Source organism: Labrus mixtus, chromosome 2, assembly GCF_963584025.1.
Source record: "Labrus mixtus chromosome 2, fLabMix1.1, whole genome shotgun sequence".
Lineage (NCBI taxonomy): Eukaryota > Metazoa > Chordata > Actinopteri > Labriformes > Labridae > Labrus > Labrus mixtus.
Genome location: NC_083613.1, coordinates 22,966,839 through 22,993,205, shown reverse-complemented (window position 1 = coordinate 22,993,205; position 26,367 = coordinate 22,966,839). Strand labels below are relative to the sequence as shown.

General features: G+C 40.3%; 2 protein-coding genes across 5 annotated transcripts in view; one reads left to right on the top strand and one right to left on the bottom strand.

Moving 5' to 3' along the window:
- Nucleotides 1–26,367, bottom strand: part of lrba (LPS-responsive vesicle trafficking, beach and anchor containing) — a 187,996-nt gene that overhangs the window by 62,536 nt on the left and 99,093 nt on the right. For 3 of the 4 annotated variants that reach the window (XM_061057019.1, XM_061057038.1, XM_061057030.1), the window contains exons 37-39: nt 17,895–18,019; nt 12,881–13,024; nt 11,042–11,178 (exon numbers count right to left, since the gene is read on the bottom strand). In XM_061057019.1, coding sequence (XP_060913002.1) covers nt 11,042–11,178; nt 12,881–13,024; nt 17,895–18,019 — 406 coding nt within the window. Of the gene's footprint in view, nt 1–11,041; nt 11,179–12,880; nt 13,025–17,578; nt 17,594–17,894; nt 18,020–26,367 lie in introns of all 4 variants that reach the window. The other variant, XM_061057010.1, reaches the window with a different exon arrangement.
- mab21l2 (mab-21-like 2) lies at nt 7,986–9,852 on the top strand. The gene has a single exon (XM_061057072.1). The coding sequence runs from the start codon at nt 8,383–8,385 to the stop codon at nt 9,460–9,462; it is 1,080 nt and encodes a 359-aa protein (XP_060913055.1). The 5' UTR covers nt 7,986–8,382; the 3' UTR covers nt 9,463–9,852.

Below are 26,367 nucleotides of genomic sequence, written 5' to 3'. Positions count from 1 at the left end.
CATGTTTACTCAAATTCAACAACACATGGGTCTGGTTTTATCATCTGGAATTCAGTGCAGACATTTCTGACAAAACAAGACCACATTTACAATTCCAATTTCCAATATGCGGGGCTGGACATCGATCTTTCAATGGGAGCTTGGTGTCTCTGACCTCAGCTGAATAACAGAGGCTTGTGTGAACAGCAGGTACACAGGTGCTGATTGTAATATCAGTAGCCTACCAGGCAGACTGGCATCCATAAACAGGCCAATCCATCAGGCTGTTGTGTTGCCTTTGACGCGCGTGTCAGAGGCAGATGAAGGGAATAAATGATGGAGAGAGGGGATCAATCAAAGGCAGGGAGGGGAGGCACCTGCCCCCTGACTGGCCCAGTCAAGCCCAGAGATGGAGCATGATGGAGGGGCTAGGCTCAGGTGCAAAGAGTGGTCGGCAGTTCTTTGTCTGGAGGTGCTTGGTTAAGTGTAGGTCGGGCAGGTCTCGGCCACAGTGGCACGTGGTTTTGTTAGGCTCCAAAGTCAGGTCACAAACAGGGATAGAGAGAAGCCAAGCACGTTTATTAGTGAAAAGAGATCGGGTGGTTGTTTGTGTACTTGTGTATGTGAGGGAAGAGAGACATTAGTCATCATTAGGTGTCAAGATGACACCGTGTCTAATGGCTCTTTATGTGATTACCAATGTGGCAATCGCCTTTCCTCGACCTGTCCTACCTGGTTACCACTAGCTTCCGAGATTCACCAGGCTGCTTTGCACAAGAGTTTCAGTTTACATTTTAAGAAAGGGAAAAGAAAAGTCCTGACAGAATTGAAAATGTCTGATTAGATGTGTTCATTACAGAAAAAAAAACTGATGAGTATAAATACATCACTGAATAATATTTAACCAAACGTCTAAAGGCATTCTATAGGCTCTGTGAGACTGGCCAAGGTAATCCAAATAGAACTGAACACCAGATAAGTGTAAACATGTACTTGCTGGCTGCCCAAAATGAATATTCAGGGTTTCACTTAAATCAGTGGAATGATCCTCAGGGGACTATAAACATCTAATCCATGAAGTGTAGTGCATATTTCCCAAAAAACAAAACTATCTACCTTATCTATTTAAGGAAAGGGCACAAGACCACCACTGTCAGACAGATTCATCCTCTGGGGGACCACATACAGGTAGTCAAACAAAAGTTTAGTTATTTAAATGATCAAAGTTGTGGTCCAACCAAGTTTCAGACCACCAACTTCACCTTCCTTACAGCCTTTCTGTATTAATATCTTTAAACAATAAAATAAACTGCATCTGGAATTCTTAAACCACGAGCTAGAATATTAAAAACTTGCCGAAAGAACAACAAATTTAAACTTTAATCAAAAAGAGGGAAGCCGTATCTTTGAAGTCTAACATCAATTCTTTCTCCATCACTCTTGAGTACTCTACATCTGGCCAGGGGGAGCACTGACCGCATCCCAGCAGATGACACTCCTGAAGAGGAATACGAGAGACTAAAGCACAACTAATGATGTGATAGGAGTGAGAGCAAATAATGGAAGAGGATACTTATTTTTTAGGGAGTCAGAGAGATAGTTAAGAACATTTAACTGCTCTACTGGGGAACAGAATTCCACTTCAGTAAGCTTTAAAACCTTTATTCAGCTTTATCTACTCCAATTAGCTTGTATCACTTGTAATTGTTTGCACATGTCTTAATGACAGGTGGCTCCCGAAGCCCGGATTGGGACTTGACATAAGCACTAAGGCAAAATGAGAGGAGCAGTATGATAATAATTAGAGTTCTTGATGGCTGGATGAGCCAAAGTGGGCCATGAGGGAAAGATCCTCAAGATTAAACTGACCCTGGACGTTGAGAATTCAGGGACGAAGAAAATATGAAAAAAAGGAAATGGCTGCTGTGATGATAGCAAGTCTGCCTTTAGTAAGGAAACGCTTCATGTCTTCCAAAGTGCTGTAATTACTGTAACTGGAAAACAAGGAGGGTCAGACAGTGAACAAGTGTAAGAAAGAGAAAGAAGGTCATCTAAACCCATCACTCTGCAAGTTGGTGTCATGGTGTGGCTGAGCGATTTATTGACCATCCCAGGATGCACTCTGTCAGAGCGCACGAGCTGAAGGAACAGCATGAAGGAGAGACATAGGGAGGGAACGAGGCCAATATGAATGAGTGAGTGAGGAGATCTGTTTTCTTGGGCTCATTGATAATGACATACCTGCTTGGGCTGTCCGTTAGTCCTATAGCACACACTACTTAGACTCTAACTGAAAAATCAATAGCCTCCTCTTTCAGAGACCTCTTGCTGCCATGGCTCTTCGTGATTGGCAGCTGCAGCCGAAGGTCGTCCCTGGCGACCATGAGAGTTTGGCTGAGTGAGCAGGGTGGAGGGACGAGGGGGGGAGGGGTTTGCAGTCCCAGCAGTTTGACACTTTAGGGAGAGCTTAACGATATGGGACCGGTGGCTACATAACACCAGGGTGGTTTTCTATGACTGAGTGACCATCCATTCAGCCACTCCAGCTAACCCTGAGGAGCCGTCACCACCCCACTAATTAGAGTAACCAATGTGCTCTCAATGGGGGTTTATCATTGCATAAGGCCAAAGTTGAACACTGACCTTTAGTAAATATTAACTGGTATTCTTTCCAAAAATTGAGTTTTACTCTTTGGAAAGTAGAAGCCTCTTGCTTGAACTTTTTGGTAACAAAGTGTGGGTAACAATGGGAGTCAGAATAAGTAGCAAAGTTAAACCTTTTGTCACTTTACTGGGAGACTTTTCTATGGTAATGTGAAGAAATGTATAATATTGCAAGTATAGTTGTTTTTTTTACATTGTATGATATTTAGTTTGAAGAAATAAAAAATACTCAGTGATTTCATCTTTATTGTATAAATTGCTAGATACAATAATCAGTCCAAATCAATGAAACAACTCAGTTATTTTCACCCGGCTGATAGGCTACATTTGTTACCAATGGTTGCGAGGAATAATATTAAATAGTCATTTATATGTGCTTTGCTTTCCCAATAAGGCTTTAAGAAAAAAAAAAAAAAGACTTCTCAAGATAAAGTTTTATTTGTTTGCCAACTTCAATTTGTGTCTTTAAAAGTCAACAGACAAATTTAATTTGAGAAGTGAATGAGTACGAAAATAATATTTTTTCTTAAGTATGAAAAACTTGCTTTCTGAGTTTTTCTGCCGTCATATCATCTTCCTCACTGCTCTATATATCCATCAGAAACACTCTGAAATGACCTTGATTCCAGCAGGTTTGATTGTAAGAGTCATGTTTTGCCACCGAGCTACTCCTTACACAGATAGATATCCACAGTCAGATTTAGGGAATAGCAGAATATTGCTGGGACTCAGGAATAGTCCGTAATACACACAGACTGCATTAAGGACGTAAGGGCAGGCTAGACCAACCAGGTTTTTGCTTGTATTTCCTTTGACCAATCAGCTGGAAGAGGAGTGAGTTTCACTTCCTCATTCATGCAATATTAGTAGTCTCCAGGAGTGGCTCTGCAACAATAACTCCACATACAATATTGATGGCTTGTGTCTAAACACAGAGAGGGTGCTTCTAAACACACTCACACACGCAAACACACACACACACACACACACACACACACACACGTAAACACACATCTGCTCTGTGACTTCATCAGTTGTGCTCTCTGCCAAGCAGATGCAGAGGCCTGCCAGGCAATTAGTTGCCTGCGATGATTTTCTTTGAACCCTCTACGGAGGGAGCAGCTGGGAACCTCCGGTTTTCGGGAGACGGCAACTAAATGTGTGAAAAAAGAGCATCAAAAATGTACCCACTCGGCTCTAAAGTGTGCCAGTGCTGGTATGTGTGCACATGTGTCGTTAGGCAGTGAGCCACTTTTCCGGCAAGTATCACGTGTGCAGAGAAAATAAAAGGAAGAAAAAGAGCAGTACCTAAAAATGCCAAGCTTTGACATCCCCCTCTCTTATCACTTGGAATTACCAAGCACTCTAACTCAAGTAGACAGGGGGGAGAGAGAGAGATTGCGCATTCTGTTGCAAAACAAACTTGTTTTTTAATTATTCTAATAAGTCTTAATGCTGTGCTATGCTTAAAACATAGCCATACTAACTTGTACTGCAAGGACTAGGCTACATAGGGTTAGAAAAAAAAAACTTGATTTTGCATTTGTTGAAAGTACAGTAAAGCACAAGTTAACAATCTAGATTAAATGTTGTTCATGTAGAAGAAGCAGACTGAAATAGTTATCTCAAATTCATTCAGTTCTACAGCAGTCATAAAACAGACCCTCATAAAAGCTCCCTGAAATATTTAAAGACATATAACGCTTTTGAGATTGTTTTTTCTTTTTATAAGCTTTTTTTTTTTTTTAGGAGAAGTGTTGAGCCACCTGGGGGTACTCAACGTGATCAGGCAGGGGAGGAGAGGGATAAGAAGGACGGTAGAGACCGTGGAAGGACAGAAAATGAGGGGAAAAGCAGAGGGGTTACTCATCAGCTGGCAGAGATTTGCAGAGGCATGGACACTGTTTTTGTACTGGTGAGGGGATCACTGTGGAGTGGTCACACAGGCTCAGATCAAAGAGCTTCTCTGACAGGCCCCCTGATCTTCTCTGCAGTCAATATAAACCAGGGGGAAACCCTTTAGGGAACGACAGATAATTCAGGATGTTCCAGGAGATAAAGGGGCATAAAGAGGCAGCAAGAAAGGATGAATGAGTGAGAGACAATCCGGTTGCTTTTGTCAATAGATATATATTTCCATAAGGGGAGTAGAAGGAGAAACATTTTATAGAAGAAGGTTTGACGAGCAAAAAGTTTTGAGTAATGCTCTTAAAGTTGCTCCCAGCTGTCTCAGGCTGTTGATCCTACCGCTCTTTATCACAATCTTGCTTGTGAAATGTGCACAGGTATGGAAATGGTTTGTACGTTTTTAGGAGATATGGCTTATCTTCTTATTTCAACAGGACACTAGGTGGGTTAAATGTATCTAATTCATTGTACATTTCATTCTAAATTTCAATGGAATAAATTATTTCTCAGAACACATGGTTAAAGAAGTGGTCTTTCTGGAGCCATTTTCACCATATTTCACTAAGTTACAGTTAGCATGTCTTTCATAATATTTGGACACTTGCTCTCCAAGTAGTGTCGATTAATCTCCCCGGAGCTGTGAGCGTGATAATACACAGCCATCCTGGGATCAAACGGCCAGACATTTTTTCTCATTTATTTCAATATTTTCTTAACTCCAAACACGGGCATAACTAGAGCTCCCCTTACAGAGAAGCAACGCTGAATCTCACTTTAATATTTCTGTTCAATTTCACAATAAATCAAAGTTGCAGAGTCAACTGTTGCTTGTCATTCCAGAGTTTCTTCCAATAGTGCAGAAGTTCAGGGAAGAATATCCAAAATGTGTGTTCATTTTGCTGCTTGTGCATCAAATACAGATGTTACAGACCATTACAGAAATAGCTATGTTTCCCCCTTCAAGGATTTCTCTAGCTGAGGATTGTTCACACTGAAACAAACCCACTCCACACAGACTTAAGTTCAAATAACTTTTCTATTTCTAATGTCTCTTTTCTTTCCTCTGTCATGATGCTTTTGATGTCTTGTGTGAAGCACTTTGAATTGCCTTGTTGTTGAAATGTGCTATATAACTAAACTTGCCTTGCCTTGGAAGACAAGCCTCGCAGGGTCGAAGGTATTTAACACTGCAGAGAATTCCAACAACAAATTGTGTTAATGAAATACTATAAATAATATATTAGCTTTGGTGAAAAGCTGCTGACTCTGTATGAAATAAAGCAACAATAAAACAATGTAAATCTTAATTCATTTGAGTTAGATTTGACTTTTTCCATGTTTTATATAATTTGTTTCTTTGTTTGGAGCTAGAATAGTCAGCAGCTTTTGCACTGCACTGAACTAAATCAGAAAGTTGTCAAAAAGCCTAAAAAGCCTCATCAGCACTTGCAAAAAAAGTTCTACATGATGAAGTCCAGAAGATGTGGGAACTATGAAGGAGGGCTCATTTATCTTCGCCCATTCTGAAATGTTTGTGTCTTATTTAAGACCATTTTGCATAGTTGGCTACTTTTTATCAGTAAATGGTTTCTGGAAATCTTGTTAAAACAATATCCTGCTTTTTGTAAAAAATATATATATATATTTATGTGACAACATGAAGTTCTGGCCTATTTTTAAACACTTTCACCTTCACAAAAATAGTCCATAATTTAATTTTGAGGACTTTTGAAACATAAGGTTTGGTGACAGGGATATGCAGCCAAAGGCGAAATGCAAGAAAATGATCTTCCCATAAAGTCTCTGCGTGAACGTACATTTTTCCTTTAAAAACAGGAACGATTATAGATAACTTGTAACGCTGCTGTTATATTGAGAAAAATCCCCTTTTGATCGAACGTTAGAAAATATTATCACTTCAAATTATAACACTCATTTTACTCTATCGGCCTACATGAGCGATGGAAGAATTAAAACGAGAGAAGAATATCCCTTAACTCCGTTTAATTTCACCATAGACATCTTCAATGACGGTGAACTCATTAAGTGGAACAGCAGACACGTGATTTCAGAGATAACGCGCTGCAACAAACTGTAAGCCTCCGCTAAAAACTCACATGACTTTCACTGCAAGGTTCTCTTTTTTTTTTTTCCTTTCCAAAATCCAAACAAGTCTAGGCTACATATATCTCACAGACAACACAAAGTGTCTGAGGATAAAAAAGTGATGGATCTTTTAGTCCTCGAGCACAACATCTAGATGACAAGAAGGCTCCGATCACAACCTTTAGAGACCCCCGGTTAAATTATTCAGTATGGACAATGTTCCTAGCGATAAACCCACGGGCAAATTAAGCGTGTGTGTGTGTGCGTGTGTGTGCGTGTGTGTGTGTGACTGAGAGTGTAGCCGCGGAACACGTCTCGTGTTAGTTATTTGACTCTAAATAGTCTATTAGCTGTTAAAATAATGCTCAAGTTTCTTCAAATCTAAATCAACTAGTAAGCTGAATAAGCTAATGAGAAGAAAAGGCCCCATGTCTGATTATTATAGTTCAGAGTCCACCTTGATCAAAGCTGCGCCAAAGGAGCAGGTGCAGGAGATGGCTACGGAATTTTAAAAGAACATAAACACCACTTTATTGAACAGTATGTAACAGCATTGGCCTACAATTTTTTAGAGTTTATATGTAGAAACGATTCCATGAAAATGTGATTTAACAACACAGGCGCTTAATGGGCCGAATTATTCCGGAATTAAAACTTCATCTCAAATTAAAAAATAAATAAAACACCAATTGGTTTATTTGTCTTGTTTTAATTAATAACTGCGTAAACAAATAACCATGTCTCTAAGATTTCTAATGTTGAAAAAAAGGGAAACCCCACTTTAAAAACGTATAGCCTAACAGAAGCATACATTATAAAAAAAAAATGAGACACAAAGTAGGACATGCTGCGTAAACGGATGGAAAAGGGAATACCTGCTGTCATATATGCTGCAAATAAGCCTTTCACGGAAGAAAAACACGAAAAATCCATTGAATTAAAATCGGAGATAAGGAGAAATGAGTCTTATGTGCAGAATAAAAGCAGGACTAACGTTAAAAGTCACTCCCACAAAACGTCTTATCCTCAGAGCACACTGGGCCAAATAACGCGCAAATAGCCACACTTTTCCACCATAAATACTTTACTGCTGGCTTAGAGAGTATACACTGGAATTTACTCGTATAAACCTGAAGGTTTGTGTTTCCCTGTGTCGGTTAGAGAGCAGCGGACAGCTTTCTCGCGCCCTGATGCTGCCGTGCCGATCCGGTCTGCAGCTGCTCTCTGCTCTGATTGGCTGCGTGCACTGACAGCTCTGCACATGATTGCAGGAAGAGAAGCCCGACCCACTTTCACTCTTGCTAAAGGAGCCATTCATAAAGTACACAAGTCCAGCTCACAGCTGAGTGTGGACGAAAAGTGAGCTGGGGGCACGAGAGGAGAGGAGAGAATAACTGCACGAGGAGATGAGTTGGTCACAGACAGACGATGTTTTAGCCTTTAGCGTCTGATGCGGATGTTGACCTGCAGCCCTGAATATGAATCTACCTAGCCACGCTGGAAGTGCTCATGAGTTGGACTGATATTTAACAGGCTATTGCATTGCATCACTATCCGTTTCCTCCTCCTCACACTGACGTCCATCCGCTGCAAAAGCAAAGAAAAAAACTTTGCTTACACACTTTTCCTGCACGGGGAAGCGTCTGCCTCTGGCTTTACCGGTAAGCATTGGATCCGTCAACTTACTGCGACTCACCGGTGTACAGCCCGGACCTCTGCCCCAACATGATCGCGACGCAGGCGAAGCTGGTCTACCAGCTGAACAAGTATCACAACGAGAGATGCCAAGCGCGCAAAGCGGCCATTGCGAAGACCATACGGGAGGTTTGTAAAGTGGTGTCGGATGTCCTGAAGGAGGTGGAGGTGCAGGAGCCGCGCTTCATCAGCTCCCTCAGTGAGATAGACGCTCGCTACGAGGGGATGGAGGTCATCTCTCCAAATGAGTTCGAGGTGGTGCTTTACCTCAACCAAATGGGGGTGTTCAACTTTGTGGATGATGGCTCCCTGCCCGGCTGCGCGGTGCTGAAGCTGAGTGATGGCCGGAAAAGGAGCATGTCACTGTGGGTCGAGTTCATAACAGCCTCGGGGTACCTTTCAGCCAGAAAGATCCGCTCCAGATTCCAGACTCTGGTGGCGCAGGCCGTGGATAAATGCAGCTACCGCGACGTGGTAAAGATGGTGGCGGACACCAGCGAGGTCAGACTGCGGATCAGGGAGAGGTATGTGGTACAGATCACCCCCGCGTTCAAGTGCACGGGGATCTGGCCTAGGAGTGCAGCGCAGTGGCCCATGCCCCACATCCCCTGGCCCGGGCCAAACAGGGTAGCAGAAGTGAAAGCAGAGGGGTTCAACCTGCTCTCCAAAGAGTGTTACTCGTTGACGGGGAAGCAAAGCTCTGCAGAGAGCGACGCATGGGTGCTGCAGTTCAGCGAGGCCGAGAACAGGCTGCTGATGGCCGGCTGCAGGAAGAAGTGTCTGTCCGTGCTCAAGACTCTGAGAGACCGGCACCTGGAGCTGCCGGGCCAACCGCTCCAGAACTACCACATGAAGACCCTGCTGTTGTACGAGTGCGAGAAACACCCGAGAGAGACCGACTGGGACGAGTCTTGCCTCGGAGACCGACTAAACGGCATCCTGCTGCAGCTCATATCCTGCCTGCAGTGCCGCAGATGTCCCCACTACTTCTTGCCAAACTTGGACTTGTTTCAGGGGAAGCCTCACTCGGCCCTGGAGGCTGCTGCTAAGCAGACATGGAGACTAGCGAGGGAAATCCTTACCAATGCGAAAAGTTTGGACAAACTATAAAGTGATCGTCGAGACATGAGACTTTTTGGGATAAATAAAACTTAAGAGAAGGACAAAGACGATCCTGCAACTTATTCTCCAAGCAATGTGAAGAAGAAAAAATCAGTAACAAAAGAATGCAGCGAGCAAACAACAGAAAACCCCCTTTTTTAAAAAATGGAGCAATTGGGCCACTGCCACAGAGAGAGAGAGAAGGTACATTTTCAGATAAATGTAATATTAACGTTTAGTTGTCTCCTTTAAATGTTTTCACAAAGTGAAGAACCTTTTATTTAATTATATGCACAAAATCGTTAAGTGGAAGAATAAAATGTAGCGTGCCAAGTTCAATTTTTTCATTATGTGACTTAAAAGGAAATGTTAATAAAAATGTTGCAAATTAAATTACAACTTGGCCTCGTGTCTTGACATGTTTTGACAGCTTATATTGCAGGCCAATCTGTTGCATTTTACATTGCTATTGTCTGATGGAAATAATATTTTATGTATTCGTTATTCTCGAGAAGAGGAAATTCTGCACAGAGAGAGAGTGCAGAGAGAGAGAGAGAGAGAGATACACTTTCCCTAAATTTAAAAAGGAATGTGCACACAGTGGACCTGAGGCCATAAGTTATTTTTACAGTGCGTCACAGGCTCTAAAGGATTTTCGAATGAATGTAAATCAGCAAACTGGTGTTAATATATGGGCCTGGGAGCATCCCTGCTCTCTGTTTAAAGAGCAGCACGAGCACAGGGCCTAAAACTTATCTCATTAATGCCAATGGATTTCTAAAGCGGTGGAGCTCAGAATAGACATCGGTCATACAATATATATTTTCATTTCTTTTATAAAGTCAATTAGAAATAAATGTGAATATCATGTTAACTATGATTTTAAATTAACAACTATAGGTCGATACAATTGTATACGGTGTGAAACTAACAACCACCTGTGGGTCAGCAGTCTGCTCGGCATCAAGCTAAGGCTACAACTAGGGCCCAGTACGATTACAAGAATTGCTCCAAATTTGTTTTATTCATAAAAACAATGAAAGCTAAATATTTGTTAATTTGCTGTTTTGCCTTACGATCTGCTTACCCTAAAAAAAGGCTATGCTGCTGACCTGAAAATTATACTATTTCGAAGGCCTGATCCATTTTTGTTTTAGCCATTTAAGATTTTTTTTATTTATCAGAAACACAAAAAAATTAAATCTAAGATTAACACAATTAACCGTTGTGTTATTGTGTATTTTTTTTTGTACGCTATTAATGATAAAATGACAGCGTTGTTTTATAGCTTCTCCAATTCTAAATATAGCCTATAATAAAGTGAAAAATCCGGAAGGCGTTGAATGACACTTTAATCACTTGAAATACAGTGCAAGAAATAACTAGGCTATATCAAATAAACTTGTGGAAACAAATATTATTCTTTGTTAACTTTATAACAAACTTGATCTACTCAGACAGGAGCTACGTCAATGCTTCATTAAATAATAATTTATTTAAAGATCCAACATTTATCACTTTAACAGCTCTAAAGAAAATTCGGCTTCAACACTATTAGGCATGATCAATGGATCTCAGAGTCTCTCACCTTTGGATCGATGGCCTTGAAGCCCAGCTCTTCCTCGTCCACCTCGAAGTAGAGCTCGGAGGCGGTGATGGACAGGGTGCCTTTCACCACCACAGCCGGAGCCACCAGCTGAGCGCTCGTGCTCAAGTTTACTGGGCCTACAGGAGGAAGAGGAGGAGGAGGAGGAGGAGGGGAGACACATGTCGGTCAGAAAACAAGCGGGGGTGTCCTCCTCTTCAAGCAGGGAAATAACACTGGCCAACCGTAAAGGTAAACTTATAAAAACTCAACAAGGGAGTTGACTTCAGACTCAAAACGAAAACAGTCAGAAAACCCACCGTGGGCCTCGCTCGTTGCCGTGGATAATTGACACGCTTACAAAAAGGGAAGGATAAACACGCGAGAGATAACGATAGGCCTACTTTTTTTTTTGCTATTTTTAAAAGTTGAGCCCGTTTATCTCAAATAATTTGTTTATAGCTAACAATTATATTGCATATCACAAATGACTGAAGGATTCGGCCACAATGTAGTTTTCTTAAATTGGACGGTAAACTCGTTTTTTTTTTTTTTAAATATAGTTTAGAAAAACTCAATTTCTACTTTTTAGATCGTGCAGTTCCTCAACAAAAAAAATGCCTAAATCCTAAAATCGGCAAATAATAAATTGAATTAAACTTATGAGTTCAGAATGACCAAAAATCGACTGTCAGTCAGAATGCATTGATTGCGGGGGACTGTTGGGTGAAGCCCTGTTTAATCTCTCATTAATCTTAATTTATGCCAGTGTGACAATGAGATTGTGGCTCAGGGGAGCTGTGGGTGAAAGCTGTGCCCGGCTCTGCAAATATGTGAGCCATTGTGTTTGCAGATGTGTTAGAGAGAGAGAGAGAGAGAGAGAGAGAGAGAGGAGGCTGCAGAGAGCTCGGCCTGATTTCCCTCATGAGCTCCCTCACACGCGTGCAAACGGGATGGAATAAACAGATACATAGATATTCATCCCTTTGTCTCTCGTGAACCCCGCGAGTACTGACATGATTTCCGTGGGCTGAAATAACATTGTTTTCCCCCCCCAATTGAAGACATTCAATTACACCTGGAGCAGACAGCTGCTTAAGGCGGCTCGGCTCTCGATGTAAACATATCTCTTTATTAAACAGGGTTCAACGTTTAATCCCATTGTCATCCAGTCGCGTTCTTTTTATGCCCTTCTGAGCCCCATTAATGCAGCTTGTAGGCTGCTCAGCGCTGAAGCTGCTCATAAAAATGCGGATTACACTGCAATCCGATTAGCAGACTACATTATATTTAATTAAGATTATTTAGATAAAGGATGTTTCAATGGACACAAAGAGCTGACATTAAGAGTTGGATTAAATCTTATATGAGGCTGTGTCAGAGTATTTGAGTCAGGCTAGTGCTGCTTTTCTTTAATATCCCATTTGTGCAGTATCCTGGGATAAACAGGGCTACTGCTGCTTTAATGTTTTTTTATGAGAATTGCTGGGTTGGTGTGTGGGTGTGTGTGTGTGTGTGTTTGTGAAAGAACTTCAGCAGCAGACAGAAAACTGCAACTAGTGTGTTTTCACCAGCAATGTCCTAGGAGGACTGTGTGCACTGAGCAATAATGAAAACGTTTTGCAAAGTTATAATCGTAACAAAGAGCTTGTGAAAATCAGTGCAATGTGAAGGGAGATATAAATGCACAGACAAAAACCCGTAAAATTGCATGTGCAGGATATTAAGCGGTAACATTTAAATCACTAACATTTTGGTATTTTGTCTGCACTGCAGGATAACAGTGTAGTAGTAGGACTGGGAGGGGTAAGAATGACTGATAGGTTTTGGTTGTTTCTTTACCTGTTAGATTCTCCAAGTCCTTCTCGTCTAAAGATGACAGCGTGTCATCGTCTCCATCCAGTGACGTCTCACTCTCAGAGTTCTGATTCCCCAGAGCCTGACTCCTGATGGACTGCTTCCCTTTGAGGATATCCTCCTCAGATGCTGGAGGGAGGGGAAGGGTTTTTTAAATTGATTTTATCTTTAATACATTATAGGGTCCCATACAGTGTTTTGCATAGTGTTACATATATTCCAGGCTGTATTGTGGTTTCACACACACAAAAAAACTAAACTTTATTTAAATTAAAGTTTCAACAAGAACATGTTTCAGCTAGTTTTCATAAACTGAAACCAAACAGACATTTTCCCTCTTCAAATAAAAACAAAAAAACAATCACTAACCATTATAAATAGTAAAAAGTGACAATGTAAGTTATTAAATAAAATAAAATAGTTATTGATATGACAAATTACGAACTGATGGCTAATAGAATTTTTTTTTTTTAGCTTCTTTCCCCGATGTGTTGTAAGGCTACAGCTACAATGGGTTTATTGGTAAATGAATGAAAACTTTATGATCAGAATCTTAAATGAAATTTAACATTAGTTTAAAAGTAAAATGTACTGTTTCAGACCTGCTTTCCTTCACCACTTTTCATAAGACACGTTGTTTTAATAATGTAGTACGTTGATTAGCACTGTGGTTTAAAAGTGATTCAACAGTTAGTAATGCTGACTTTGTGATGCATTCAGAGACTTGCTGAGCACGGTGAAGGCGGGCACAAGACACAACCCCTTACCCTGAATGCATTTTACCCTTTAAACATACATGAAAACAAACAGAAAATTTCAAATTATTTAAGATGATTCCAACTATTATTAAAGAAAAGTCGCACTCTGCCTGTTTTGATTTCAACTGAACGTGACATGAGGTTCAAAACAGATTATTTAAGAAAAATTGTAATCTGTAAACATTTACAGAGCCAAGCCTTCCCCCACGGTGTATGGTAAGGATCCACAGACACAAGTCCAGAGTGTAGACCACTGGCTGGTAAGTCCTACTCTCTTTGTAAACATAGCTGGCACTGTAGCATTAGCCTCTGTGTTTTCTAACGCAGCATTTTTGGTGAAAGTAACCCAGTTCTGATCCTGTGAGATGTCGAACATATACCTAGCAGACTTCTTTTTTTTTTTTTTTTGCATCACCTGAGGGGAGATCATTTGCACTTCCTAAAAAAAGCACGGCTGCTTCATGTGGCTTTATACTTTGAAACTGCTACAAGAGCCGGGATAAAAAATCTCTTGTCATGGAAAATATGCAGCTCACTGATATTTAGAATGGTCTTCCTGTAATTAAGCCTCCCTGGAGGATTCTTTAGTTAGCAGCACTGAAATTACTACCAGCTCCTCTAATACGTACCACATGCCATTGTATTCACACCAGGCAAAGTGGACAGGGGACCTATAAGGAGCTTTAAAAACAGCCGTGTATTTGAACTTCTTTTGCATTTCAACGTTAACATGAACAACACATAGAGTACTACTAACGAGCATTATCTAAGACTGACACAGTCTGATGCAACTGAACCCTGGTGCCTGGGCTGAACCAAAACCACGCTCCCTGTGTTACCCTGGAGTTATTAATAGCTCCCCTGTATTATATACACTGAAGTTAGTTCAACAAATAAATGAACGGTCAAAATATTGTTCGACTGTGTCTATCAGAATAAAAAAGAAAAGCTATTTTGAGTTATGTCAGTTAATACCTGGCACACGTAGAAGGCACGAGGACAGAAGTGACAGGCTGCGTGCTAACTCCTCACTCCTTCTGTTACTGAATTAGATACTGTTTGTTTTTCTGTTCCAGTAATTTGACAAGTCTGAGGTTTTGACATTGTGTGTGTGTGTGTGTGTGTGTGTGTTGTATCATGTCGATTATTTTGCAGATGCAAAAAAAAAGTTGAATTTGCAAAACAATTAATGTGCAAGTGTAGAGAATGTAAAGTAACTCAAATTAAAGGCTTTATGCGATTTTTTGATCCAGCAGATGTCGCCCTTGAGCACCAGCATGAAACCAAAACAACTCGCGGTGCATTGTTGTGTTAGCATGCTAATACTAGCGATCTTCATTATGCTCGTATCTTCACACTGCATGTACATTTACGTGAAATGAGCGTGATCTAGAAACACAGTTAAGCAGTGAGTACAGTATGTTATTCTTCTTTTCTCTAGTCCCTCAATTAAACAACTTTTATGAGCCGGGATGAGCCGGCCGGCTGTTCACGCTGTAAACAAAGTGAAGATAGGACTCGGAAAACTTGGAAATCATCACAGACAGTGGGACGCGGGTGTTACACTCATTGTAGACAGTCATGACTCACAGAGTTATTTTCGGAGGATATACTTGATTTCTATTATATTTAAGTGTGAAAAATCGCATATTAAGCCTTTAACTCAAAGTTAATGACATGTTAAAAAAACAATTGCAATGAAAAACAAGTCAAAACCATTTAGATTTAGACATTTTAAATAAAAAATAAAAGGGGAAAAAAGATCATGGGTGCCACATTTAGAAAATAATCGCTCTTCTGGTGCACTTCAACCTCGTCACACATCACACAGGCAGCAGAAAAATTGCATAAATCCCAACAGGTTTTTACTTTTTCCAGGACCCCATTTCCCTGTCTGAGAGGTTCAACTACCTGCTTATGCAACAAGAGGCATGCACGGTCACAGCAATTAAATTGTCAAAATTAACAAATTTGTTTTTAACGGGAGCGTAGCCAGCAGTGTGGTCATGAGGCGAGTATTGATTACCAGAACAGAGACATTAGTCTTCAGGTATTTACTCTGCCACCTCAGCTACACGGAGCCTGCACCGGGGCCAAATCAATCCCCAGAAAAGATGGTTCTTTCCAGCCATAAATACAAAACAGCCTACTCAAGCCTACTGGCAGCCACACGCTCTCCTGTGGAAATCATCTTGGCGCAGCATGAATGATAACAGTTGTCCCTATCCTTAATGCAGAAGTGCACTTTTCTTCTGTGCGTTTAAAGGAAAAGTAAAACAGTTTCCTCTTTTTGAAACTTACACTTTGTAGAAAAAGATCACTAAGTAAAAAAAAAATGCAAAGTATTTTTCCCTGCCTCTAATTTTTGGATCAAGCGTGAGACTGAAAAAGTGCAGCCATAAGTAGCTAGCAAATTAGCCTAAATTCAAGCTTGATCTCCTACTAAATATTTTCTTAGGGAGTGAGGCTGCATTCTCTCCTCTCTGCATCTGATGAATATAATTACAGCCAGATATGACCTTTGTGCTCCGTTCGAAAAAAACACAGCCCTGCATTCTCGTCTGGAGCTGCACTTCCGTAACAAATGTCGGGTCGACTAAAACAAGACGAAAGGTTACATCAGAAAATGGATGCCGTCAGGCTTCAATGTCAAAGAGTTATTTTAATGATATATTCCCATACTTCAGCCAGGCGGTAAACTCTCTGGAGGTAGCATAGCCCTGTCACAACAAGCTGCTGGCTATTTCTTTTTTTTTTTTTTACACAGACTTGACTTTGAAAGTAAATGATTTTTTTTTTTTTCTCTTTTCCTTCCTGGTGATGAATAAATGAAGAAAACGCTGCTGAAATAGAAATGAATAAAAATGAGAGCAAATACCAAAACAATAAACTCATGAGAATCTTCAGCTAACAGAGGACAGTGACAGAACATAAGTGATATGTCTGCTCTCTGTCACGAGCCGGCTGAAGGGAAAACAAGGAGACAAAGTAAAATACAGAGGCTTTCTTTAGAGGAGACGGCGAACAGCTGGACCAAGGCCTCGACCTCCAGCTGCCGCCGCACTGCAGCCATTCCTGCAGACCTGAAGTCTCAAAGGATCCCGGGATCCCCATCACTTGCTTCTTTTTAGATCACATGCTTATTGACTCCTCTCACACCTGCTGTTTGTCTTTAGGAACGATGTCAAATTTAAGGGAACATTAAGTAACACAATGAGGTCCAGATATGGCCTTTCATTGGATTAAGATAATTGATCAAGCTAGTAACGGTTTGTCCAGCATGACGATGGTTGCATACCCTTGTGGGTTGACTTATCATTTCAGGAAGTAGAGAATGCTACCTCTGTAGGAGAGAAAAGTGACTCCTAGTGTTGATGTGTGATGTATATAGTGTGGTTTTAAGGGACTGCAGGGAATGCAAAGCTCTTTACAGACTAGGTTTATTGAACATTGGCACCTGTCTTTGTAGAGTCAAGCTCAGAAACAATGAGAACATTCTCTGACCTTTGCAAACACTATGACTATCCGTCAGGGTTATTAGATTTAAAGTCAACGCAGTACTGAGGGTAACAGCAGAGTATTAATAAAGTTCTTTCTATCACTTGATACCTTTATCTAACAGGCTGTGTGTAGAACGTGGACCCACTGTTTAACAGAATAACTGGTGGAATGCAATTAGCGTTAAACTATCTTAGAAATAACCACAAAAAAATAAACACCCTGGTACAACTTATGAAATCAGTTAATAAAACTATTAACACCTCAAAATGCTCTTAATTAGACTCTAACTAGTATACAGTTCATGTGTTTCAGTATGTTAACTTCTGATCTTGGAAATCATCCTGCAAAGAAATACATCAAAGGAATAAATCCCTACTGACCCCTAACAGGGAAGGGAATAAAGGGTTGCAAGAATGTAACTTACCACTGATATCTGCCACTGTAATGCAGCAAAAAAAAAAAAAATAAGCAGAAAAGAAAAGAATGAACATTTCTTATTTCATCCCATTCATAGCCACGTAGCTGAAAATGAAGCATGCTAACACTCAGGGTGATTATTAGTCCAGTTTTGCATAATGGGTGCCAGGGTGTGAAATTACCTTTGTGAAATGTATATGAGGGTGCTATTTTATTGTGACTTGTGGTACAATAAATCTTTTATTGCAACGGGAAGACTAATTTTATTACCTTGTACCTGGTGCTAAGAGACAGGGAGTGCTAACAACACGTATGATACTGACCGTGTTCGGCCGCGGCTTTGAGCGTGGCCTCCGAGTGAGTGGATCCGGAGGGGTTCCTGATGAAGCGACGTCGCCGCCTTAAATCGTCCTCCCAGTAGTCCAGGCGCCAGAACTCCCTCGGCCGGCTGCAGCGAGACAGAGGTAGCACATGTGTTAGCAATTACTAGCCAGCATGGTATAGCAGCCCCGGCATTAGCACTCAGCCCGAGCATGCATACATAAAGCAAGCATTGTGTTTGGTGTTTTTTCCAACCTTTGGAATTACTCTTTAAATACATTCATTTAGACACAAACGTAGGTCACAAATCAGTGTATCTATATCCACAAATGTGACAGTATCTCCATCTTAGAGGGTAAGGTGCTCCCCTGTGTTGCTGACTTTTCCCTGCTCTTTCTTTGAGAATGTGAACTGAACACCAGCTCCATCACGGTGGAACGAGTGAACGACAGCTTGATCATTTTCCACACACTACTGTGGCACGCGCTTCCATTCAGGGCTCATTTCAAGCTCAGCAGGACACCTCTTGTCAGGAGTCATGGCCAGCAGGATAAGGAGAAGGGGCCATTACAAACACAGAGGAGGGGGCTGGATAGCATTACTAATATTAATCAATGTCCACAGCACCCATTTTTCTTTTGCAATTTGCATCTCCTCTAAAGGCACAGTCAATAAATCATGTTGCTCTCAAAGAAAAGGAAGTGTTAACTTTTAATGAGGTGTCACTGCCACATGGCATTGTGCATGTACTCTGAGCCCCTGTCTATTACGATGTATCACTTCTGTTTTGGAAAGATTTTGATTGAAAAAATATCTTAAATGTCCATCACCAATGGTTTGGAGGCTCAACAAAATGTAGGAAAATAATTTTTCTAAAGGCAAAAGCAATTCTACCTTTGTATGTTTAAGGGCTCAAATTATTATAACTTTTTGGTCCTGCTCTAATTCTTAAGATCAAAAATTAACTTTTTCCATTGATAATGAGCGCCATTAGGGGAGAAAAACCTCAGAAAGGTAAGTATTCATTTAGACTAATTTCTGAATAAGGAAATAAGAAACTCCCAGTCTTTGCTTGTCCTGGAGATAGTTTTGTTGGACTTTGTTCAAAATGACATTTTCCTAAAACCCACACCAACCATTTATCACACTCCTAGACATACTGCAAGAGTCTTTAGTTCTAGTCTTGTTGCTTTAAAACTGAAAATAGAAAATATTTCAAGAACATTAGAGAAAAAAAAAAACAGCCTAGACCAGGCTATTCTTCAGTGGCTGCAGTGCATCCTGGGAAGTGTTAGGAAGACAGTTTATGGTTTCAGTGGCATAGGCTATGACGGGAGAACCCCAGCGTTCTTTATGGGATCTACTCTTGAACGAAGCTTAGGCCGGGGGGCTCCTCACAAATCTTCAGTCCAACACCAATGATCACACAGGGGCCTCTGAGAGGGAAAGGAGCTTCATGCAAGAAAATAAATACAGATTCCAAATGGGTCCTTTAAAACCATGAATGTCCTGGCTAATGAAAATGATTTGATTGTTTAAATCATCTAGATGAAGAAAAAAGGAAAACAGATTACAAGTTGAGAATGAGCGCTACTGATACCTTGAGGTAAATGTAAAGTAGCCTGAAGATTGCAAAACTAGGATATTAGGGATTTTGTGAAATGGACAAAACAGTTTAAATAGGAATGTAAAAAATGTGTCTTCAGAGCAGAAAAAGAGAGAGTGTGTTTTTGAGCTAAATTTAAGTTGGAAGTCACAAGGGACGCAGGTCTGTACAGGGCTAGATTTCTCGCCTGTGACAAAGACCCTGCTCCATGTCTGCATGTGATAGTCTCTGAACGCAAATGGCCACTTCATCATCCTGCCTGCAACGGTATTCATCTATGAAAATAATTATCAAGGTTGTGCATGGTGCAGAGCCCTGAATCAGGACGCACTCGTCCTTCATCGTTGAGAAGAGGGGGGTCTGTCCCATACACACAATGCACATTAATCCATCAGGAGAGGAGCTATGCCCAGAGTAATTAGTCACTGCATGGGGGGAACCACCTCTGCCAGTCATATTCACCCAGCGCTCCATGAAAAGGCAACAATGGGAGCCCTAATGACGGGATGCTAGAAGAGGTTGGTCGCCCGATGAAAGATACCTCGTCATCAATCCCAAATGAGAACGTAACCAGTATGGAGATGTGCAGCGCTATGCAACCCCCATACGGCACACTGAGTGTGTTTTCACAAAGATGATAAATTATTCAGAGCTCATCCATCCTCCTTGGGCATCCGCGGCAGAATTTACTGAGGCACCATTCTTCAAAATAACAACAATTAAAATAACAAAGGCGCCAGCGTTGTGCTGTGGATCACGCCAACCACTTGTGTAATTAGTAATTAGTTCGGTCATAAAAGATGTCTGGAAGGCTGCTCGTTAAGCCTGAAGTGGCAGCCGTCTGATGATGGAGGTACAAAAAATAAAAAGGCTGTGAACCTTAAACAAAACTACTATCGGTCTTGCATGTCGAATTTTCTGTTTGTGTGTGTTAAGAAAAAGTTGTCGAGCCTCTGTAATGTGGACCAAATTTGCTACTGATAAAAGAGGGTCCGGATGACTTTTATGTGAGGCACTAAATAGTAATTATCTTTTTTTTTCCCCCTTTCCCTTTTTTAAACATCATTTGGTCGCTCTTCAGGACTCTGAAGTTGTAAATTTGAGGACGTTTACCAACACAGAGGACACATGGAGGAGCTTGAGTTTCTACTTTTATGTGGCCCTGATGCTCCTTCTCCCCGATCGGATAACAGAACAGTTATTCAGTTTAATAAACCCCACACAAACTATTTGCTGTGTACAAGGAGACAGTTTACTGGTTGGCTATTTAAGATTACAATCCGGCTATTAGATATCCATTTAAGACCAATAAAACAATTATTTGGTGAAAGAGGGCAAAGCTAATCCTTTTTAGGACGGAAATCCTATTGTCTGAACTTAACTTTTTGTTTTTAAAACAATTGTCAATATGTTTTCTATAACTGGCCAAAATTATATTCACTGCTTCAAAATAATAATAAATCAAAATAGATTTCTATTTTCTTTTCATTAACTTATTACATACATAAATAACTATTTGTGGCCTGCTTCACTATTGTAGGGGTATTGAATAAAATAATAAAATAACAACCACGGTTCACCTTTACGTCATCAATGTTAATTGATGTTAGGGTTAGTGGATTTGTGTGTGTGTGTGTGTGTGTGTGTGTGTCTTTATTAGACAGGACAGCCAAAGACAGACAGGAAATGCTGGGAGGAGAGAGAGAGAGGGGGATGACATGCAGCTAAGGGTTTGAAACGCACAGCCACTGCAACGAGGACTATAGCTTCTGTACATGGGGCGCGTGACAAAACCGCTAGGCCATCTGCGCCACAAGCGTTAGTGGATTTCTAAGTAGTGAGTCAATGAGGGCTGCTTTTGCTTTGGTGCAATTGTTTGATTGCTTAAAAAAAAAAAAAAAAAAAAGGACAAATAATTACAATCCTTCAAGATTCAATCAAACAGGATTATCCCGGGAAATATTGTCATGATTTGAAATCATAAAAAGCTTCTTTTGACTGAAATCAATATAAACAACTGATAAAAACAAAGCATAATTTTTCCTTCTCTTATTTTTTTTTTTAACTTATTATTAAGGTTTTTACAGAGGGTAGACTTGGATAGAGATACAGTGGATAGATATTCAAAAGTAAAGAACCTGTTGCAGTTATTGTGTAGGTTTATCGTCTAAGCATCTGATTTAATGCAAACAAGAACATGAACTTTATCATAGTGAGCAGGACATGCAGAGTGAATGTGCTTTCATATATCACTACAAGCGGCTGCAATGTGGCACAAACAGTCATCCATAACCTTTGGGCCAAATTAATTTGGGTACAGTCAATGAGACCCGCATATGCAGAGGACATTTCTCTCCTTGCTTTATTTTATATTGATGCCAGCGTCTATTGACAGCCCTAAAATTGCTCAAACATTGCTGCTATCCCCCGGATCATTTTGCTTCGATTTGCATAAACCATGTGTTTAGAAGAAACGGGAGAGCATGAGTAGATTGAGGATTTGTCATGTTGAGGAGCGGTTGCTGGCGCGCCGGCTCTTTGTCAAACGGTGGCACTATCGCTTCCGCCGTGTCTCCACACTCAAATTAAAATGAAACAGGACCAAACACCTTTCCAACTGAAATTGTTTGGCATGATTAAGTCTCACCAGAGTGATTTTCTACATGTGCATTAATGCTTATCCTTCCAGGTGAAATGAGGTTCAGAAGAGGCCATCTGCATGTGTGTATGTTAATTCACCTCTGCTAATGTTGTTTACGAGATTCAGCAGAGGTAATGTTAGGGTCAACGACCCTGCAACAATTCTATCTTATCACTTTAAATGACGGACCATGTGTAATTTTGCCCTTCCCGATTATTAATCTGAGGATCAAGTCATTTAATTTGTCTATTTAATTTGAATTTAAACACCATGTAATAAGGCATCCAGCGTGATTTAAGATCAGTGATGATGAATTTGTAGAATTAAAGCAGAGTAAACCCTTGATTAGATTTGAAAAAATACATATATAAATGATGCTTTACACATAAGCAAAGGAACTCAGCGAAACTGAAACAAAGTCACAGAAATGTACATCCTCTGCTTTTCTCACACTTACGTTAGCTCTCTTTTCATAGAGTTTGCCGCCGACACACAAGAGTGCACACACACGCGCTCATTACCCAGACAACACAAGCACCTACCACTCCTCCCAATTAACTCCAATTTATCCAAGAGCTTTCAGAGAGGGATCTGAAAAAAAGGGAGAGGGAGTGATATTGTGTTTCTGCAACATCGTCGGCTCGTGAGGATCAAAGCACTCCCATGGGTGGGAGTCAGAAGGCTTCAGACTCCCCACAATGCAGTGCAGCTAAATGAAATAATGCAAATTAAGGCCCTAATTACCAGCAGCTTAGTGTGCAGCTTCCAATTAGCAGCGATTACACTCGGCGTAAATTCGGCAACAAAAAGCAAAACAATTACACAGTAATTATATCAGATTTCAGGGGGAGGTAAAAGGAGAAGTGTGGTGTTTAGAGAGGATGTAAATATTGACCAAAGAACAGACTTAACAAGCTGGGAGAAAGCTTTTTCTAACATCAAAATATGAAATGTTGCTAGTTGATTTTGATGTTAAAACAGCTTCATGTTATGCCTCATCTTAATGATCTGAACATCATAAATAGCACACACAGACTCCCCCCTTACATGGCTGAAGTGGTACCATCTGTATTTTTGATGAAGAGTCACATTTTTCCTGTGATTTTGACAACATGCATTTAAGGCCATTTATCACCACTGCTGCGAGGTAATGAGGGCATCCACTGGACCGGAGTTGCATAATTCTGCCATTACCGGCCCATTGTAATAATCTCCTGACCTCTAGCTTTCACAGATGATCTTGAGTGGTGTGACAAATCTGAACGCATACACGCAACGTTTTCAACACGGTCCGAAAAAGAAAAAACAGAGGAAGCTCAAGATCAGCGGGAAGATCGAGGAGTTACTTGTCATGTCAATGATACAAACGTAGGAGCAATATTTAATAAGGATGTAAAGATACTCTCAAACTCACAAAACTATATGTATCACAATGCTGGGTTTATGATGACATTTTATCACAATCATTTACGATTGAAAGTCAAATTATGAATTATGATTATTTGCTTTCTTCTTTTTTTAAGACCATTTTTTTTCCGGCTTCAGCCTTTATTTAAAAAGGACATTAGACAGAGTAGAAAATTAACTATGGCGACCGTACATGGGGCGCCACCTAATCGCTAGTCCTTCAGCGCTCCATGATTAAGTTCAAATCTCTGACAATAAAATGTAAAATATATCTTGATCTTTATATTTCTGGGTAATTTAAGTGATACTTTTTAATGTTGAGGGGTTTCAATTCCGCTTTGCAGCATTATATTATACTTTTTTTTTCGTGTCTTGAGCTTGGCGGTGTGGCGCCGTTTTCAGTGCCGCATCATGGTGGTTGTGCTATTTTTGTGTTCATCACTATCGTGCAATATTTGCTCACTGTTTTTGTGATGTCCATTTTCTGTTCAGTTTCCGTTTACTTTCTAAACCAGAAACGATCGGCCACGGCTACACACCTCTTTTATTCAGCTACTGACGTTTAACAAGAGTGGCCACAGCAGATAGCGCCCTCTGCTGATTCAAAAGAGTATTGCAATATTATTTTGTCAAATTGATTTTAACTGCCCATATTGTTGTATTGTTACATTCATGTTTTTTTAACCTTACATCACTTCAAAATTTTGAGTTTTAATGTGTCAAAAAAACAACACTGATCTTGCTTGTTAGCCTTTTACAGTCTTGCTGGTACCTAATTAAACTTCAGAATAATGGCCCCCTCTCCCCTCAACTCCGTATTGTACTGTGTTGTGTTGCTACAACAGTTGATGTAAGACTACAAGGTTCGCCAATCTCATCTAGCAAGATTGTCTGCTATTCATGAGCACCTCCTCCCCTCTCTCCATCATACGGCAGGGCCCATTATACAGCACTTACATCGGTGTGTGTGTGTGTGTGTGTGTGTGTGTGTGTGTGTGTGTGTGTGTGCATGCTTGTGTGTGTCTGTGTCAAGTGCAGCAATTCCACTGCAAGGTGATTGAGACGATCATATAAACAGAAGTCTGACTAACTATAATGGCCATGTAGTTATCTCTTCATGTGAGGAAATAACCTAACAGAAAAAAAAACCCAGAAAGCATCAACCCTGATAAGCCTTGAATTTTAAACGTTTTTTTTTCAGTGATTCATTTGGCTGTTTTTATTGAAAGTTAAATATATGATAATATTGTTTTACACCTCATACACATCTGATATTATACTGTAACCATACTCCAAATAAATAGCGATGATTTGAGTAGGAAAAACCTTTTACGGAATAAAGCGATGTATTAAAAAACTGAGGTGATTGTTTTTTTTATTTTTCTGTTGCCATCTTTAAAAATGCTCGCGCAAAATCTCCACAAATTAAATATAATACCACGTCTGTCCCTCCATCTATTATCAGTATAAGTTTTTACCTCACAAAGCTCACATAGCACATTCTTCTTCAAAGAAGAATAAAAGCTGAAGATCTATGAGTAAAGGCTGCAACTCAGTCTTCCTCTCTCTATAGCAGGGACATTGGTGTTTTATGTGTCCCTTTTCCTGCTATGGTTGCACAAGAAAAGTGCTGGATTCTACAGATAAAGGTGATTTTTTTTATTTTTTTGGCAAATGGTGAAAGTAGCAAAATAAATGACCTGCTGGTGCAATGGTGTAATTACACTGGCTAGAAGCATACCAATCTATCACGAGGAAAAGGAGGGGGGCGGCTGACATGCTGCAAAGGGGTTAGTCAAAGGAGATAGCCTTTGACTAACTACTGGCCCCGGACAATCGATACGGAGCAGATATTGCATCCAGAGAGAAAGGAGGAAAAAAAAGGCCCTAAAAACTTCCCAAATGGTTTTTCATTCAGATATTGATCAGCACCCTCTTTATCATGACCTTGCTCCACCAAGGCCATATACTTTCTTAAGGGTATATGGAACTCATAAATCTGAGAGTTGCTACACAGTCACACGTGGCTGTGAGCAGCGAGGCAAGGAGGCGGAGAGGTAGGATGGTGTAATTGGTCTTTCTGGGATGGCCGCCTTCTTTCATTCTTCTTAACAAGGATTCCGTTACATTTCTGAGCTGGCAGGGAGGGGACGGGAAAAAACTGAAGGGTGTAGAAATCTGTCCTGCTAGCAGATATGCATTTGTGTTGTTTGTTATGGTCTTACAATAATTACCTGAAATCAGTCAATGTAATTTGAGTGCTAATAAATTAAAACATTGGACTGGTCTTTGACTGGTGTGCCAGCACATACCGGTAGTACATTTTAGGCCGTTCCAGAGGTCGATACTGAAACTGGTATTTGAATTAACACATCGCTAATGAAACAACTTGTGTCGACTGTTAAACTCCGGTTTGGATGAAACACTGTAGTAACATTTCTCTGTGCATCAACAGTAGTGATCTGATTAAAAACCAAGTATCATGTGTTAGTAATGATTACAAATGGGTATATATTTATTTTAACAATATAAAAAAAAAAACTATATTAATATTGTCCACATTCAAGTGTTCAGAGTAACCTTAAGTCTTTAGTTTAATGGAGCAAATTAGGCCAGATCTTTAAAGAATAAAACTAAACTGAGCGTGTAAAAACACATGACCATCAACATTCATTGGGATTATAAGATCAACCAATAAACCAACATTTTGATTACTTACTTCCAGGTGACTAAAATCCATTTTTTAATACTGTAAAGACGAGTGGTATAAAAACCAAACCTGAATGTCCAGAATGATGATTGAAATGAACATCTTTAACTT

Excerpts from the sequence above, each read along its gene's own strand:
- mab21l2 (XM_061057072.1), top strand. The coding sequence starts at position 8,383 with ATGATCGCGACGCAGGCGAAGCTGGTCTACCAGCTGAACAAGTATCAC.